The sequence below is a fragment of the Leucopleurus acutus genome, assembly GCF_964270905.1.
Source record: "Leucopleurus acutus genome assembly, chromosome: 4".
NCBI classification, from domain to species: Eukaryota; Metazoa; Chordata; class Mammalia; order Artiodactyla; family Delphinidae; genus Leucopleurus; species Leucopleurus acutus.
Genome location: NC_139146.1, coordinates 137,423,970 through 137,440,147, shown reverse-complemented (window position 1 = coordinate 137,440,147; position 16,178 = coordinate 137,423,970). Strand labels below are relative to the sequence as shown.

Below are 16,178 nucleotides of genomic sequence, written 5' to 3'. Positions count from 1 at the left end.
ATTAGGTGTTCCATTAATTTCATCTTATTGTTTCAATCTATCAACCTCCAATTCCTTTTACCTCTCTACTTTGAGCTGCTTATTTGCTTGATTACATGTCCTACTTCTTCTTGGTTTAATCCACACGTAGGTGGTATCCATCCCCCATTAGTTTCTTGAAAAAGGATGAATGAACTGTATATTTGAGAGACTTCAGGATTGAAAATAACTTTATTCTAGCCTTATATTTGATTGACAGCGTGACTTATACAGAATTCTAAATTAGAAGTAATTTTCCTTCAGAATTTTGAAGCATTGCTCCATTACCCTTTCGCTTCCAGAGTTGTTATTAAGTCCAACACATTCACCTCTGTATGCACCATATGAAACCTCTATCAACTTTTTTTCTATCAACTTGTACAATTTACTCTTTGTCTCTCTACTCGTTATCTTCATAGAGTAGGGAAAGGGGAGGTGGGAGATACATAGGAAAAGAGCTCCAGAAATCAGCACAGGTCCTCTTAAGCATTTTATACTTATAGCAATCTTAATTAGGTCCCCAAGAGCCACATGTGATTAGCACTGGCATACTGCACTATCATACAGACTGTGCAGCCCTAGAGCAACCACTGTAAGAAACAAAACGAAGTTCAGAGACAATAAAAGAGGTGTGTTGGGCCTTCCCTAGTGGCACAGTGGTTAAGAATCCGCCTGCCAATGCAGGGGATACGGGTTCAAGCCCTGGTCTGGGAAGATCCCACATGCTGCAGAGCAACTAAGCCCGTGCACCACAACTACTGTGCCTGCGCTCTAGAGCCCGCGAACCACAACTACTGAGTCTGCGTGCCACAACTACTGAAGCCCGCGCTCTGCAACAAGAGAAGCACCGCAATGAGAAGACTGTGCACTGCAACAAAGAGCAGCCTCTGCTCACCGCACCTAGAGAAAGCCCACGCGCAGCAACTAAGACCAAACGCAGCCAAAAAAAAGGAAGGAAAAAAAAACGTGTTGATAGCAATGTAAAAATAATAATTATGACGAAGATAAAAGCTAACACTACTGTGCATGTCTATGTGCCAGGTACTGTTTTAGTTGCTTCATATATGTTAATCACTGAATTAGTATATACAATACAACCTTAAGAAGTAGGTATTGTCTTCATTCTTATAGGTTTATATTTTACCCTGGCACAGCCAGAATTCTAGTCTAAACAGTCTAGCTCCAGAATCTTGTGGTCTTAACTATTATGCTATATTGCCTTCCAGTAGCAGATGGTAGTCACTTTTTGTTGTTTATTATACTACTTTTAAATATCTTTTCTTGACAAAATAAAGTTGGCAAACCCATGTTGATTTCCTCAATTAAAAAATGTATTGGTTGGTGAAATGTGAAAGCCTGGAAATCACCAGTTTGTAGGGCCAGTAGAGAACAAGAAAATGAAAATCTGAGAGAAGGTAACTGATGGAGCAAGGTCTTGGAGGATGAGTTCTAGAACATAGGGAGGAGTTAAATTTAAAGGACAGGGCAGACACTAAGTACAGGAGGAATTATAGTCACATTTAGAGATGATGGGGAAGAAAGATTCTCTAGTAACTAAAAATCAAGGTTATCTGAGCCCAAAACAAGCCTGATAGTATCAATTAGAAGGCTTAAAAATAATATAGAATGGTGAAGAATTAGAGCAACTTTTGTGAGGAATGGGAAAAAATAAAGCCGGGATTGGACGGACAGACTAGAAAAATAGAGATGGTTTCAACACTAAATATCTTGAAGAAGTCGAGAAATAAGGTTAGTGGGAGTAAAGGAGTGGACGATGTATAAACAAATAAATGAGGTTGTGGTTAGAAGGTAGGATTTCTGAATTTAAGATCTCAAAGCCAGAGGTAATGCTCATTCATTGCCAACGATGAAGACGATACTGCTGATAATAACCATTCATTAAGCACACTAAAAAAATTAATTACATATAGTCATAACAACCATTACTATCAGCATATTACAGAGAAGAAACTGAGGCCCTAATGAATTTTCAATTAACACTCAAGTTTTTTATAGAACTTAACAAGATGATGCTGAAATTCATATATAGTAGGAAAGGGCCTGTCATTCCCTAGAAAATTTTGAAGAAAATAGATGAATATTAACTATTGTTAATACCCTACTGGCTATTAACACTTATTATAAAACAGCAGCAATTATGATAGTGTGGTTATGTTATAGAGGTCATACAAATTGACCAACGGAAAATAATAAACAATCCATGGATGTGTGGAAAACTGATTTGAAATCAATGACATTACAAACCATAAAAGAAAAGTTATACTATTCAATAAATGCTGCTAGAACAATTAATTTTTCATATATAAAATAAATTAGATCTCTACCTCATGCACAAAAATAGGTTGATTAAAAAAAGAATAAAACATGAAGAATAAAAGTTTAAAACTTTTAGCAAAAAGATAAATGAGTATCTTTGTGATTTTGAGGTAGGAGAGGATTTCTTAAACCAGACACCCAAAGCACAAAATATAAAGGAAAAGATGAATAAATGTGACTACATTCAAACTAAATTTCAGTGTAAGAAAAGACACCACAAACAAAGGCCAAAGAAAAGGCACAGACTGGAAGATGAGAGGCAACAATATAACCAACAATGTTATTAATAACTAGAAAACATAAATCAATGAAAAAGATGAGTATAGCAATAGAAAAATGGGCAAAGATGCCCAGAGATGTCCAGGAGGCGTTTGGGATTAGTACTAGAGACATCTGGGCTGGAAACAGAGATTTGGGATACATCAACTTATTGATCATATTTGAATTCACGGACTAGATGAGTTTATAAAAGGAAAGCATGTAAAGAAATTAGAGATCTGGGCCTAGCTAGGACATAAAGCAGGCAGAGGATTACCAATCCTCACTCAAGTTCTTAACACTAAATAACTTCTTTAAACTTATCCACATATTATTTTGTCTTGCCTTTTCTGACCATAACTTTGTCTTTTAAAGATGGGGTCTAAACACAAGAAACAAACACTTATAATAAAACCAGATTTTGTTGGACACTACATCAGAAGGTGGTCAGATAAGCCTGCCACTTCTGTTTAGAACAATATTACCTCTAGCTCCTCTGTTTCATGTATTGCCAAGAAGGCAGGACTGTGGAAATGAAATGCAAATTAAAAATTAAAACAAAACAGGATTTAAAATTTAAAGTAAAGGGAATGTAAGAAAATATTCCCAAAGTGCACAATAAGGATTTTTTTAATTGGTGGGGTTAGGAACTATCTCCTTTTAGTCATTAGAATAGCTCATTTAATGCATCAGAAATAGGTAATGTGTGCCTACACATCTTTAAATTTTAAGACAAAAAAGATGAAAGACAAGAAGAAAAATGTTTCGTCCATACAGACTTCTGCTCATCCCATTTCTTCTACTTAGAAATAGCAAACCAGGTATCCACTGCTCAAGGGAAGCCAGTCACAAAAAAACAACTACATGCAGTATAATTCCTTTTATATGATATTCAAGAACATGCAAAGCAAGACAGAATAGTGGTGGTGGTGTTGGTGGTGGTAAGAAGATGTGGTTAGCAGGGACATAAAGAAGCTCTATGGGGTGTCTGGTATTCTGTATATGTGGATCTGGGTGTTGGTCACATCAATTTATACATTTGGCACTTGAGCATTTTACTATGTTCTGTCTTTTAACTGAGGTATGTATTTTTTATTCCTATAAAGAAAAACTTCTTAGAGACCTTAAGAATCTCACTGAACACAGCTTGTTTCGCTCTTGTCAAGACAACAAAGCCTCTAATTAAGAAACAAATATTTAGTGGCCTTCTCTCAACTTGTCTTCCCCTAATGGCCCCACTCCCTCAACCCACCCCTACCTCAGCCATCTCCCCAACAGAACAGGCTCAAGGACAAGGACGTCTGAGATGAACATTTTCAGCATCAACAAACTCCAGGGTCCTTCTTCCACCAAACCAAAAGTAAGCTCCTAAGAGGAAATTGAAAAGAAACTCGAATGTAAACACCAACCTTTAATCACCACTTTGTGAATCATCTTCTACACTATCCTAGCTCATGAACATGAACCTGTATCTAAACATCTTTGTAGAAATTTCCATTGTAATTTTACTTTGACAATTTTGACCAGGGTAAAATGACAGAAAATAGGCTTATCTAGATTTCGATTAACCCTCTTGCTGATGGTTATTTTTTTTAGTGGAGGACAGTAACAAATATTAAATGTAAACAGTCCCGAGAATGCTTTTAAAAAAAAAAACCTTCCCTTTCTCACTTTAGCATGAAACACCAAGGAAAAAATAAAAGATAAAACCTATATATTACAGCTGCTTGTTACAATGAGTCATACAAAATGCAATATTGGACCTTGCGCAGTTCATTGTTTTATGTTGCTGGTCAAGCGGGGTTCAGAACGGTAATGAGACAGGGTATTGAGATACAAATTACTTCGGATATCTTACTTCAGCAAAAACATGAAACAAAGTCATGTCAAGTAAGATGCTTCCAGGGACTAAAGCCATCGCCTTTCCTCTTCTTTTTTTTTTTTTTTTGAGCTACCTCCTTTCGCTCTTTTTTTTTTCTAAACAACAATTAAAGTTCTTCACGGGTATCTTAGTTTGTAGCAGAAGCCCTGCAACATTAAATAAAGGAAACCCTAAGCCTTTATGTTCTTTTACCACTTTCCCAGTTTTAGGTAACCGAAAAAAGAACAGATCTTTAGAAGGAACTGAAGATTATCTAAGGAAGGACTCTAACGGGTCTCGTCTGAATGGCAAATACTTCAAGGTCTCGGAGCAGGATTATACCAAATGGCCAAGGGGCAGAGCTGTAAGCAGTTCCTAGTTTAGCGAAAGTATTTTAACTTCTTTAAAACAACAACAACAACAACAAAAAGACTTGTAGAGGGAAGAGAGCGAAATTAGGCGCCGCGGCGGGCAGAGAAGGGTGCTCTGAAGAGAATTTGCAGTTCTGGGGTCGCGGCTGGGAAGAGGCCGAGACGAGACGGGCCGAGGTAAAAAGAGACGCCAGGAGAAACTCACTTTTGAAAGGCACTTCCCGGTTACAAAGCACTCTCTTGTGCTTCACCTCCTCCGACACAGTATCCTTTCTGCGGACCTCCAGCGTCTACAGACGTAAAAGGCCCACCGCAAGAGCCCTCTCCAGCATCGAGATTTCGAGGCGCGCCTCGCTACCCGTCAGTCCCCGCGGCCGCCCGCGCCCCCTCGGCATCCCCCGGGCGCGCGCACGTCACCCGCCCGCTGCCAATCGGCGCCGGGCAGGTCGCCTCTCCTCGCGTGCCCGCAACCCCGCCCCGCCCGGTCCGGGCTGCAAGCGCCCGCCGGCCGCTTCCGCTCTCGGCGCAGGCGCGGCAGCTCGGCCGGAGAGCGGCGGGGGTCGGGCGAGGAGCGGACGGCGCTGGCCAGGATGGTGCTGGAGAGTGTGGCCCGCATTGTGAAGGTGCAGCTCCCCGCGTATCTTAAGCGGCTCCCAGTCCCCGAGAGCATTACCGGGTTCGCCCAGCTCACAGGTAATCTTTGCCTTCACCCAGTCCCCATCCTTGTAAGCTTCCCAAGGCGGAGGGTGGGGGCGGGCATCTAAAAACCCTCGGGCCGAGGGGCGGGGCGGAGCTTGGCGGATGGCTCGTGACCCGGTGAGTCTGCGCCCCGAGGGAGGTGGGCGTGCGCCGGAGCTGCTGCCTGGGAGCGTGTGTGAGGCCACCTCTCGGTACTTGGCGGCCCGGGGTGCTTATCCTCGTGGCTGTAGCCAGTATCTTTACGTGGCGAGAGACCAGGTTTTTGCAGAGAAGGTGCTGAGTTGGGAACGGGCCCATCTCTTTCATCTCCATCGCTCCCTGCAGTGTGCCTGTTTAAAGCAGGGTAAGTCATCGTTATCTAAGGCACTGTGTATCAGACTGTCCCAGCTCTTGGCTGGGTTTTACCCACATCGTGTGGGTGTGACTGTGTAGGAGAGAAACACAGACATGCACATAATATGTATTGCTGTTTTATTTAGCAATAAAATTAGAAAATAAACTCCAATCCTATAGGAGAGAGTTGACCTACCATGGGGTCATTTGAGGTCACCTCCATTACTACGGGCCTGGAGGCAATTTAGTTTCCTGGAGTTGAAAGAAAGATACCTTTGCTAGTATGATGGACCAAAAATTAGAAAATGAAATTTAATGAATATATGTAACATCCTGTACTTAAGTTCCCTCCTTTACAAAATAGAACCCAGAACTCGGGATTTCACATCTAAAGGATGAAAATTTCCAGAATGCAGTCAACACTTGGAAGATTTTGTTGGGTTCTGAGCTTTACAATGTAAGTTGGGATATTGGTGAACCAGACACAGGGACTGATTAGGATGATGGGGGGGTGGAAAACAAATTAATAAAGCAAACATTGAATTCATATGTCCTGACTGCCAGGGTATGTAAGCATGAATTAAGATAATTCTGAGGTAAATAGGGCTGCTTAGCTTGGAGCAGTCTGGAGATCTATGGTAGCTGACTTAAAATACAGTATTTGGAAGGCTGACCAGCGGAAGAAAAATAAGATTTATTCTGTGTAGACCAAAAGACAAAACTAGGGCCAAATTAGTGATAGTTATTCGAACATGGATTTTAGCTCCATGTTCAAGAAATTTTTTTTCTTTAATTAGAGAATACTTTACCAAACAAATGGTGCTTTGAGAGCTATCCCCTCTCAGAGATTTAAAAAAAAAAAAAAGCAGTGTCTGGAGGTGGATAGATTAAAATGTGATAAACTAGATGACTGTTCTAAATCTAGAGATTCTTTGCATAATGGTCATAGACATTTGCTCTTGACAAATGGATTGTGAGATTTTTAACACTTTTAGATGTTAAGGAGTTTGATAGAAAGCATGTAATTGAATAGAAAGAGTGGTAACTGAGTAATAAACATTAAAAAGAAATATCTAAACATAGGAACAACATAAAAGTAACAAAATGAAAAAACTTTCAAATCATGTGTTTGTAAACATCAGAGTCTTCTGTTGATTTTACTAGTTTATTCTGATAGATTGCAGCAATTATGTAAAATTTTGCCTTTTTCTCCCCTTATCATCTCTTTTACTGAAGTACTTTACATATTTTAATGTATTCCTTATCTTGTTGTAATAACTACGTATGTATATAATCTTATAGATTAGCATTACAGTAGGCCTAACCATTCCCCTGCAGCTGGGAATTTGGAATGTTTTTATATATATATTTTATTCATAATGTTCAGTGGTAAGTAGCTCTGTACCAATTGTTATTTTTTTCCTTCTTTGAATTATACCCTTGAATATATTCACTAAATGGTAATACCAGGTCAAAAGGATATGATCATTTTGTGACATTTGTTCCCAGTTGCCAACTTACCTTAAATATTTGCATAAATTAACAGCTGAGTTTTTAATAGTCAAGAAAGAAAAAAGTCCCCTTGCTCCCACCTCAGTCCAGTTAAACCTGAATTATGTGTGTTGATTCTGATTGTAGCAGGTTTTATATTCATTTCAATTTTCTGTAAACAGAGTATAGTTGAAGCAGATTGGAAAGTACGATATTTGATTTAGCGATTAGAAGATTTTCAAACCTTTTTTTTTTTCTTCTCAGGGATTCCTACTGTCTTTCTTCTCAGGGATTCCTAATTCCTTAAAGGCATTAAGGAAACTCAACCTAAACCTTTTCCCTCTTGAATCAATAATTTATAGTAGTTTCTTCTTTAAAGCTGTTAAATAGTTAATGTGAAGACCAATTCTCAGAAATAATGACAACTCTGATAAATATCTTTATAGTGCATATTTAACTTAAGTCCCATTACGATGGGACAATTTAGTTTTCATTGTAATGTCCATTTATTTAGGAAACGTTAACATATTTGTAATAACTACTTTATGACAAAAATGAGATAGTCTGTTTGGCACTGGATAATGAGAATATAACAGTTGCAGAATCTGTTTGGGAGCACTATGAAAGAAAAATTGCAATGACCAATTTCCTCTCTGGGTCTCGCCTCCTGATTAGATGGTAATAGCTAATGACATTTGGCTCTCTCGAATGAACTTCTTGTAGAATCCATCTTAGACTTTTTTTTTTGCTGAAATTAAAACCTGGAAGATAACTTTTCAATATAATTGTTTAAAATGTCTACCGGACCAAAAATATTTTCATTTTCTATCTATGACAATTAGAGCAAAAAAAAAGTTTCAGTTCTCATTATTGTTGCCTGTTTTTCCTTCCCTGTTTAGACCCAGTGGTTTTTTAAAAGCAATGGACTCTCTCATGATGACTCTGCGTTCTTAGTAAACACTTGAAGATCCTTAATTACTATACAGTATTTATAGATAGCCCTTATCTATCAGAAATGCCTTATCTATCTTTGTTTAGGTTACATTGTTAAGAGTGAGGCTTTTAAGGTAAATTAGTGTAATTCTGCCCTTTGGAAGTATAATGTACTCAAATACATTGACTTTTAAAAAAGCTTTCCCTGTCATATAAACTTTTAAAATAGAATAACAAAACTTCCCATTCAAAAGTCAGAAAAGTTTATATCTAGATTTAAAAGCTAGCTATGAAACTTTGAATATAGTAGTTCTACCCCACTTAAACTAGGTAGCTGCTTTGAAACGTAATGGTTTTGCTCCTAAAGACAAAGCAATGAATCCTAAGACTATAATAATATTTTTCCCAGAGTAACACAAACATGTCAGAGCTGACCCTTCAAGGGCATTAGCTCTAGAAAGGGCCAATTTTGAGCAAAGAATTTAAGAAATGGAACAGAGTTGAAAGCATGTTCATAGCAGCCTTATTTATGATAATCCCAAACTGTAAGCAACCTAAGTACCTAGCAACAGGAGAGTGCATAAAGGAATTATGGTATATTCATGGAGTGGAATACTGATAAGTAATAAAAAGGAACAAATTAATCACTGGATGAATCTCAAAAATTTTATATTGAGTGAAAAAACATTCGGGTATAGGAATCAGTGGTGGGGAGATAGACTAGAAGGGGACAGGAGAATACTTTCTGGGGTGATGAAAATATTTTACATATTTTTACACATTTTCAGTGGAGGCTACAAGGGTATATTTAATTGTCACAGCTCAGAGCTAAACACCTAAGATCTGTTTATTGTATGTAAATTTACCTCAATTGTTTTTTTAAACAAATAGAACAAAAGGTGAGTTTTCTTAATAAGAAAGGGTAATAAATCATTAAGTTCAAACTAAAAGAGTTGCATTTATTAACATGTAAATAATAAAGATTATTTCTGAAAGATTGAAGAATTTTATTTTAGAAAACTTTTATTTTTGAGAATTTGGGAAAATATTTACATAGTTACTGTAAGTTGTAAAAGTTTTTTCCCCTTTTCCTAGGTAGACCGACTGTATTTAAAAGTCAGTGTAATTAAAGATTATACTAGCCTTTGTGGAGAACAATTTTGATGTCATTAAAACATTTTCTTCCATGTAACCACTCTGCAATTTAGAATTCCTCAAGTCATCAAGTATTTATTGAGCACTTACTATGGGCCAGGCAGTGCTCTAAATACTGGGACACTGTTGTATTTATAGTCATGAGTGGAAAAAAGATTTTAAAATTGATTATTAATTTCATTTTATTGGCCCTTTGGTCCTGAATAGTGTATATTAGGTTTTAAGTGGTAATAGTAATGCCATCCATTAAAAATATTTTACTTTCATCTTTCTGTGGTTCAGAAATGAAGTCATTTCTATGTTTTACCCATAATGATACATAAAAAAAATGTTATGAAATTATCAGCAGTCAAGTTGCCAGTATTATTTTTATAGTATCATTATATGCAACCTTTTTAAAAAGGAAAAAAAATACAGCAAAATAGAAATACAACAAAATGTTACCAACTCTTGAATGGTGGGATTAAAAGTTATTTTGTTTTTTACAACTTTTCTAAATTTTCAGATTTTGTAAAATAAATGCTATTTCTGATAATCCTAAAACAATTTAAAAGTGTACTGTACAAAATATACATTATACCTAACAGTAGGTAATAGATTTCCCTTCACAGTACCTAATATATCTGCAGTAGCTCAATATATATCAGACAGGTTCATAGGAAATAGCCAATCTTAAAGGTTGTTTTTTTAATTTCTTGTTTGATTTTTTTGTATTTAATATTTATTCATCAAAAATCAGCCTTAATAAATGATTTAATTGAGCTTTACAGACTGTATTATTTTCCTTTATTATCTTTTCTGTAGTTAAATTGAAGTTTATCATCTTTAAAAAGTAGATTTTATTAAACAAGACTGTTGTATAAATTGTTACTTTGTTGTAGGAAATAATAGTACCTTTCATCACTGTATTACTATAGAGTAGTGTTTTACCAAGGAATTAAGTGTGGAAGGACAATGTTTTCTGAAGTAGATTTTAAAACAGTATTAATACCATTTATTCCCTGAGATTTGTGGGTTAAGCTAGGAAATGCTAAACTTAAGAATCTAAGTTAATGTTTTCATCTTTACATTCTCATTCATTTACTTTTTTACTTTGAGTCACTTAACCTCTCATGACTTTTTAATTTTGTAGTATACATAATAATACTTAATGTTATTCTACATTCAAAAAACATGTATTGAATAAGTACTGTTTCAAGATACTATACTGGATGTTGGGGCCAATAACAATCTAAGATATTTATTGCCTGATCTAGAAAATAAGTATAAATAAATAATTACAGTACAATATGGTGAGTGAGAAGGGGACTGACATTTATGCTCTACATTCATTAAGTCACTCATTTAACATTTATGAGGTATCTACTTTGCGCCAGGAAGAGTAGTACACAGCTCCTTTTCCTACAGGCTCATGGAAGAATCAACTTTATAAACAGATAACAGTAGTATGATAAAAGAAACTTCGGAAAAGGGGCTTGGAAGCAAAGGAGGGAGTGATTAATTTTGCTTTGGGAAATGAAGAAAGATTTCTGGAGGAGGCATATTTGACCCCTGTTTTAAATGGTCCACATGAGTCAGGCCACAGATAGAAAGGCATGGCAGACAGAAGGAATTCCTTATGCAAAGGACACAGGAAGCCTGTCACTGGGTAATAAGTAGCTTTGGCTGGCTTCAAGTACATGAGGGATGGGATATTTGTGGGAATTGAAACTGTCAAAGTAGCCTTGCCATGTTATAGAGATGGTACTTCATAGGAACACTGGTCTATAGCAGCACTATCCAGAAGCCTTTCTGTGATGATGATAGAAATGTTCTCTGCTGTCAAATATGGTAACCACTAGCCACATGTAGCCCTTGAGCTGCTGAAATGTGACTGGTATGTCTTAGAAACTGACTTCTGAATTTTACTTAATTTATTTAAATAGCCACATGTGTATTAATTGTGTTTTTTATTTTCTATATTTTATGATACTCGGACAACTTGGGGGCCATGCTGGCCAGGGAGAACTTGCCCCCTCCAAGGACTGGCTAATGCCAGGAGATAGTAAACTACTTGCCTGTGAGCATACTTTGCATATGCAAACCAACCAATCCAAAGCCTACACTCCAACCACTTCCTTTATCTAACTCTCACTTACCAAGCCAGTATTTCCCCTGCCCTAAATCACCCAGGGCCAGATATGAGACAACTAGGGACCACCCCTATAGCCCAGAGCCCACTGAAATTATTCAAGCCAGCCAGTCCTAAATGTTTACTCTGCCCTACCTTGCCTTTTCTGTAGAAACCACACTAAAAGCTTGTGCCCTTTTACCTTCTGCCTGTGACCAAGCCTCGTACTTCCCCATGTGGTCCTGGGTGGCACGGTGTGCCCCCTCCTCTTGGGAATTGTAAGTAAACTTTTCTTTCAACGCAGTTGTCTCCATGTCTGTCATCTTACCATACCTGAGTAAAACAGAATCCTGGGTACGAATCAAAACAGTGTGGCTAGTGGTTACTGTATTGGACAGCACAGATCTGTAGGTAGACCCCTCCCCCACAAGAAACAGTTCTTTGTCATTTCCAGAACTTTAATTCATTCAAAAGATTTATGTGGGGCTTCCCTGGTGGCGCAGTGGTTGGGAGTCCGCCTGCCGTTGCAGGGGACACGGGTTTGTGCCCCAGTCCGCGAAGATCCCACATGCTGCGGAGCGGCTGGGCCTGTGAGCCATGGCCGCTGAGCCTGCGCGTCCGAAGCCTGTGCTCCGCAACGGGAGAGGCTACAACAGTGAGAGGCCCGCGTACTGCAAAAAAAAAAAAAGTTTAGATCTGTTGAATTTCATTCATAGTGATTGAGAACAGGCTTTGCACTTACTGTCCTGGACTAAACCTGCTTAAGCTACAGTTTATGCACATGAAAAATGGGAATAATAATGGTGCCTACCAAATACAGTTGTTTAAACTAACACAGTGTTAAACGAGGTAATACAGTTGCACTCTTAGCATAGTCTGTTCATTTATCATTAATATTTATTAGTATGCCTTAGCACATGACCTTCAATTTTTCTTTTTCTCCACTAAGCTATTTCTACATAGTGTTTATTAGCAAGATATCAGGTTAGCATTCAGTGAAGGATGACAGGTGATAACTCTTTAAAGGCAAAGGATTCCCTGCAGAGCCCAGCAGAGGCAGGGTACTAGCCAACATTTGATAAATGCATGCTGAGACAGTTATCTTGGCTTCCTGGTGTGTTTGTCTCCACAGGCATAGGAGAAACATATCATTTATAAGTGATATAAATTTAATTTATATCACTTATATTCCCTATCCCCCTAAGACAGTGCTGAGTACTACAGAAGGCTTTCATGAACACTTAAAGAATAAGATGTATCTAATGAGAATATTCAGGATGTGAAAATTTCGACTAGCTCTTTAAAATAGCTTTTACACAACATTTAGGTATTTCTTTAGGAATCACTATGCCTTACCAAAAAATGTAAATTAAAGCATTGAAGACGTGTTCTTTCTGAAATTATAAATCAGTGGTAAGCTATTACGGGATATTCTGTTGTATGATTTTAGACATGGTGGAAATGTTTTCTAAACCTATAAAATATATCACATTGAATTTAGTTTATAATTATGGTGATCATAATTCCTGAAATAAAACTAAACACAAATATACTTAGTGAGGATAATTATAGGATATTTGGTAGAGGACCCATTTCTGAAAATTTTGTTTTCCAGTTTCAAAAGTCTCAAGTCAACCCACAAATAAAATAAGGTGGTCCTAGGTATAGGTGCCTTATTCACAGTTTTACAGATAAGTTAGATAGTTAAGAAATTAAAGTGAGAAGTGAAGAATAGATAAAGAATAAGCTCAAAGACGAGACATGCTGTTTAAGTTCTTTTTTTTTTAAATTTTTTGTTTTTACAGTAGGTCCTTGTTGGTCATCTGTTTTAAACATGGTAGCGTACATGTCAATCCCAATCTCCCAGTCCATCCCTATTTGAGTTCTATTACAGGAGCACGCAGACTTTAACAAATCTGTACATGTTTAGTTTCAGAATGGCTTCGGTTATTGCCTTTCCTTGGTGTACTTGCACTACTTGGCTACCTTGCGGTTCGTCCATTTCTCCCGAAGAAAAAGCAACAGAAGGATAGCTTGATTAATCTTAAAATACAAAAGGAAAATCCCAAAGTGGTGAATGAGATAAACATTGAAGATTTGTGTCTTACTAAAGCAGCTTATTGTAGGTGTTGGCGTTCTAAGACGGTAAGATGTCCATTTACGTGTCCACTAAAATTTTGTGCAGTTAAAATGGTTTTGCTTCTTAAATCCCCAGTTTTGTGGTCCTGTGAGATTAGGGGTTTTTTTCATAGTATTCAGCACTGAAAGTCTACTCTAAATTAAAGGTCGCCTCTTAATGATCACTATATTTCCTACATTAGAAAAGTTAGACCAGCACAGAAACTTGGTTGGGCAAATTACTTAATCTTTATTACTCTGATCATCAGGTGTTTTAAAATCTGATAATATATCAATATCACAGAAATTTTTGAGGATTTAGTGAGACGATGTATGTACAGTGCCTTGTATGTAGTATGAGTTAGTAAATGGTAAGTATAATTACGGATGATTTTTAATGTGGAAATTAAAAGTGAGTTTGATGGATGCAACTAGAGATTATCTTACTAAGTAAAGTAAGTCAGACAGAGAAATACAGATATTGATACAGTATGATATTACTTATGTATGACACAAATGAACCTATCAATGAAGCAGAAACAGAATCACAGACATAGAGAACAGACTGGTGCTTGCCAGTGGGGAAGGGGTTGGGGGAGGGGTGGAGTGGGAGGTTGGGGTCAGCAGATGCAAACTAGTATATATAGGATGGCTAAACAACAAGGTCCTACTGTACAGCACAGAGAACTATTCAATATCCTATGGTAAACCATAATGGAAAAGAATATTTTTTTAAGAAAAGAATGTATGTATGTGTATAACTGAATCACTTTGCTGTACAGTAGTAATTAACACAACATTGTAAAGCAACTATACTTCAATTAAAAATAATAAACCAAAAAAAGGAGGAGTTTGGAGTGATAAATTATAAGTAGTTGATGAGATCTAGTTTGATCGTAGGCTATTTGAGGCTTTAAATACAATAATGCTCATCATCGCATCCTTTGTAATAACAAAATCTTAGAAACAGTCTAGATATCTGATAATAGATGAATGGTTAAAGTATGGTATAATACAAGTGATGGGATATTAGGAAGCTATGAAAAGCCATGTTTTTTAAAGACTATTTAATAACATGGGAGCATGATGTAATATAAGCTAGAAAAGCGTATTACAGTATGATCTCAATTTTGCTTAAAAAAAATGAGTACACAGTAAATACAGAGGAAAAAATATACCAGAATGTTAATTATTGTTACCTATGAGTAAGTTTTTAAAAATATTTTTAAAGTATTTTTTAAGTGTTACAGTGTGCATGAGTTTTATAGTAAGAAAACGTTATGAAATCATTTATTTTGAATTTAAATTACATCCTTTTAAAATTTAAAATAAGTAATGAGGTGAGCTCAGATTTAGAGCTTTATAGAAAATAAGAGCTTATTTTGATGTCCTTTTATAACTACTGTATTGACTTGTTTGGAATCATCCAAAGCTTTTTATTTAAAATCTACCAAATAATTAAATACTTAAATTTGTTAGATTTGCTGTAGTATTGGAATGTAGTTAGGTTAGATAGAGAATATATCTGTTACTCAGGAAAGCTATCTGATGTGTTTCTCCCCCCAAAGTAATGGCCTTTTCTTTATAAGAGCATGTCACAAATATTTCTATTTATTGAATCATTTAAAGAATAACACTTGTAATTTTTTTCCTTTTTAGTTTCCTGCCTGTGATGGTTCACATAATAAACACAATGAATTGACAGGAGATAATGTGGGTCCGCTAATACTGAAGAAGAAGGAAGTATAATAGTAATGAATTAGAATGGAATTCAATTGTGTGCTGTAAAAACTTATAACAGTATTTTTCCATTCTTTGTTTATAGAAGATCTTTCAAATGGTGGTCTTAATTATTGCTACTGGTTGAATAATTATTTCTGCCAATTTATTTTCTTGTTACACTACTGTTTATATTTGATACTTTGTATATTCAAACAGTCATTTATATAAAAATTAAATTGTGCAACCCTTTCATTCTGACTTCAAAGAATTAATGTATCTTCCTACAATAAAACCAACATGTTTAAATTTTAATTGAGAAAGCTTTTGACAGTGAGTCCAAAGCTGTTTGTTTGAATGTCAATATTTTCAAAAGAAACTGTACTTTAAAAATTTCTCTCTATATTATTAAATATATTATTTTTTAGTGCTCTTCTGTTTTGATCATTTGAAGTGATTTTTCCCCTTTTGGCCTTCTGTATTCCATGCTTTTTAGATCAAAAAGAAAACTATTGCTGTCAAGAATTGCTTGAGTTTTCAAAGAGAAACTCTTTACTTTATAAATATTGTTCTCTATAAATATGAATATCACAATTTCAGAAAAGACAGGAACTGGGTATAAAAAGTTTCAACAAGGAACGATTATTTACATTATAAAAGACTTGTTTACTTTATAAAAGACTTGTTTTTGTCTGTTTACATGTGTTGTGTGTATGTCTGACTCAGTGACAGGGTGGGGTGGCAAGAACACTTACAGCTAAACCTCGTGAGCTGC

At 36.4% G+C, this 16,178-nt stretch overlaps 1 protein-coding gene and 1 long non-coding RNA gene across 3 annotated transcripts in view; one reads left to right on the top strand and one right to left on the bottom strand.

The window, feature by feature from the left end:
* Positions 1-5,199, bottom strand: part of LOC309960901 — a 35,784-nt gene extending 30,585 nt beyond the window's left edge. For both annotated transcript variants that reach the window (XR_014326147.1, XR_014326148.1), the window contains exons 1-2: positions 5,051-5,199; positions 3,872-3,981 (exon numbers count right to left, since the gene is read on the bottom strand). This is a non-coding gene — a long non-coding RNA (uncharacterized lncRNA). The remainder of the gene's footprint in view (positions 1-3,871; positions 3,982-5,050) is intronic.
* Positions 5,200-5,400: 201 nt separating this feature from the next.
* CISD2 (CDGSH iron sulfur domain 2) lies at positions 5,401-15,835 on the top strand. Its single transcript, XM_082837651.1, has 3 exons — positions 5,401-5,538; positions 13,497-13,711; positions 15,344-15,835. The coding sequence occupies exons 1-3, from the start codon at positions 5,436-5,438 to the stop codon at positions 15,431-15,433; spliced, it is 408 nt and encodes a 135-aa protein (XP_082693777.1). The 5' UTR covers positions 5,401-5,435; the 3' UTR covers positions 15,434-15,835.
* The last annotated feature ends 343 nt before the right edge of the window (positions 15,836-16,178 follow it).

What these genes read in the sequence shown, in the direction of transcription:
- CISD2 (XM_082837651.1), top strand. Translation starts at nt 5,436, where the DNA reads ATGGTGCTGGAGAGTGTGGCCCGCATTGTGAAGGTGCAGCTCCCCGCG. An exon ending in CGGGTTCGCCCAGCTCACAG is followed by an intron (nt 5,539 to 13,496) that starts GTAATCTTTGCC and finishes GTACATGTTTAG; the next exon opens with TTTCAGAATGGCTTCGGTTA. An exon ending in GGTGTTGGCGTTCTAAGACG is followed by an intron (nt 13,712 to 15,343) that starts GTAAGATGTCCA and finishes TTTCCTTTTTAG; the next exon opens with TTTCCTGCCTGTGATGGTTC.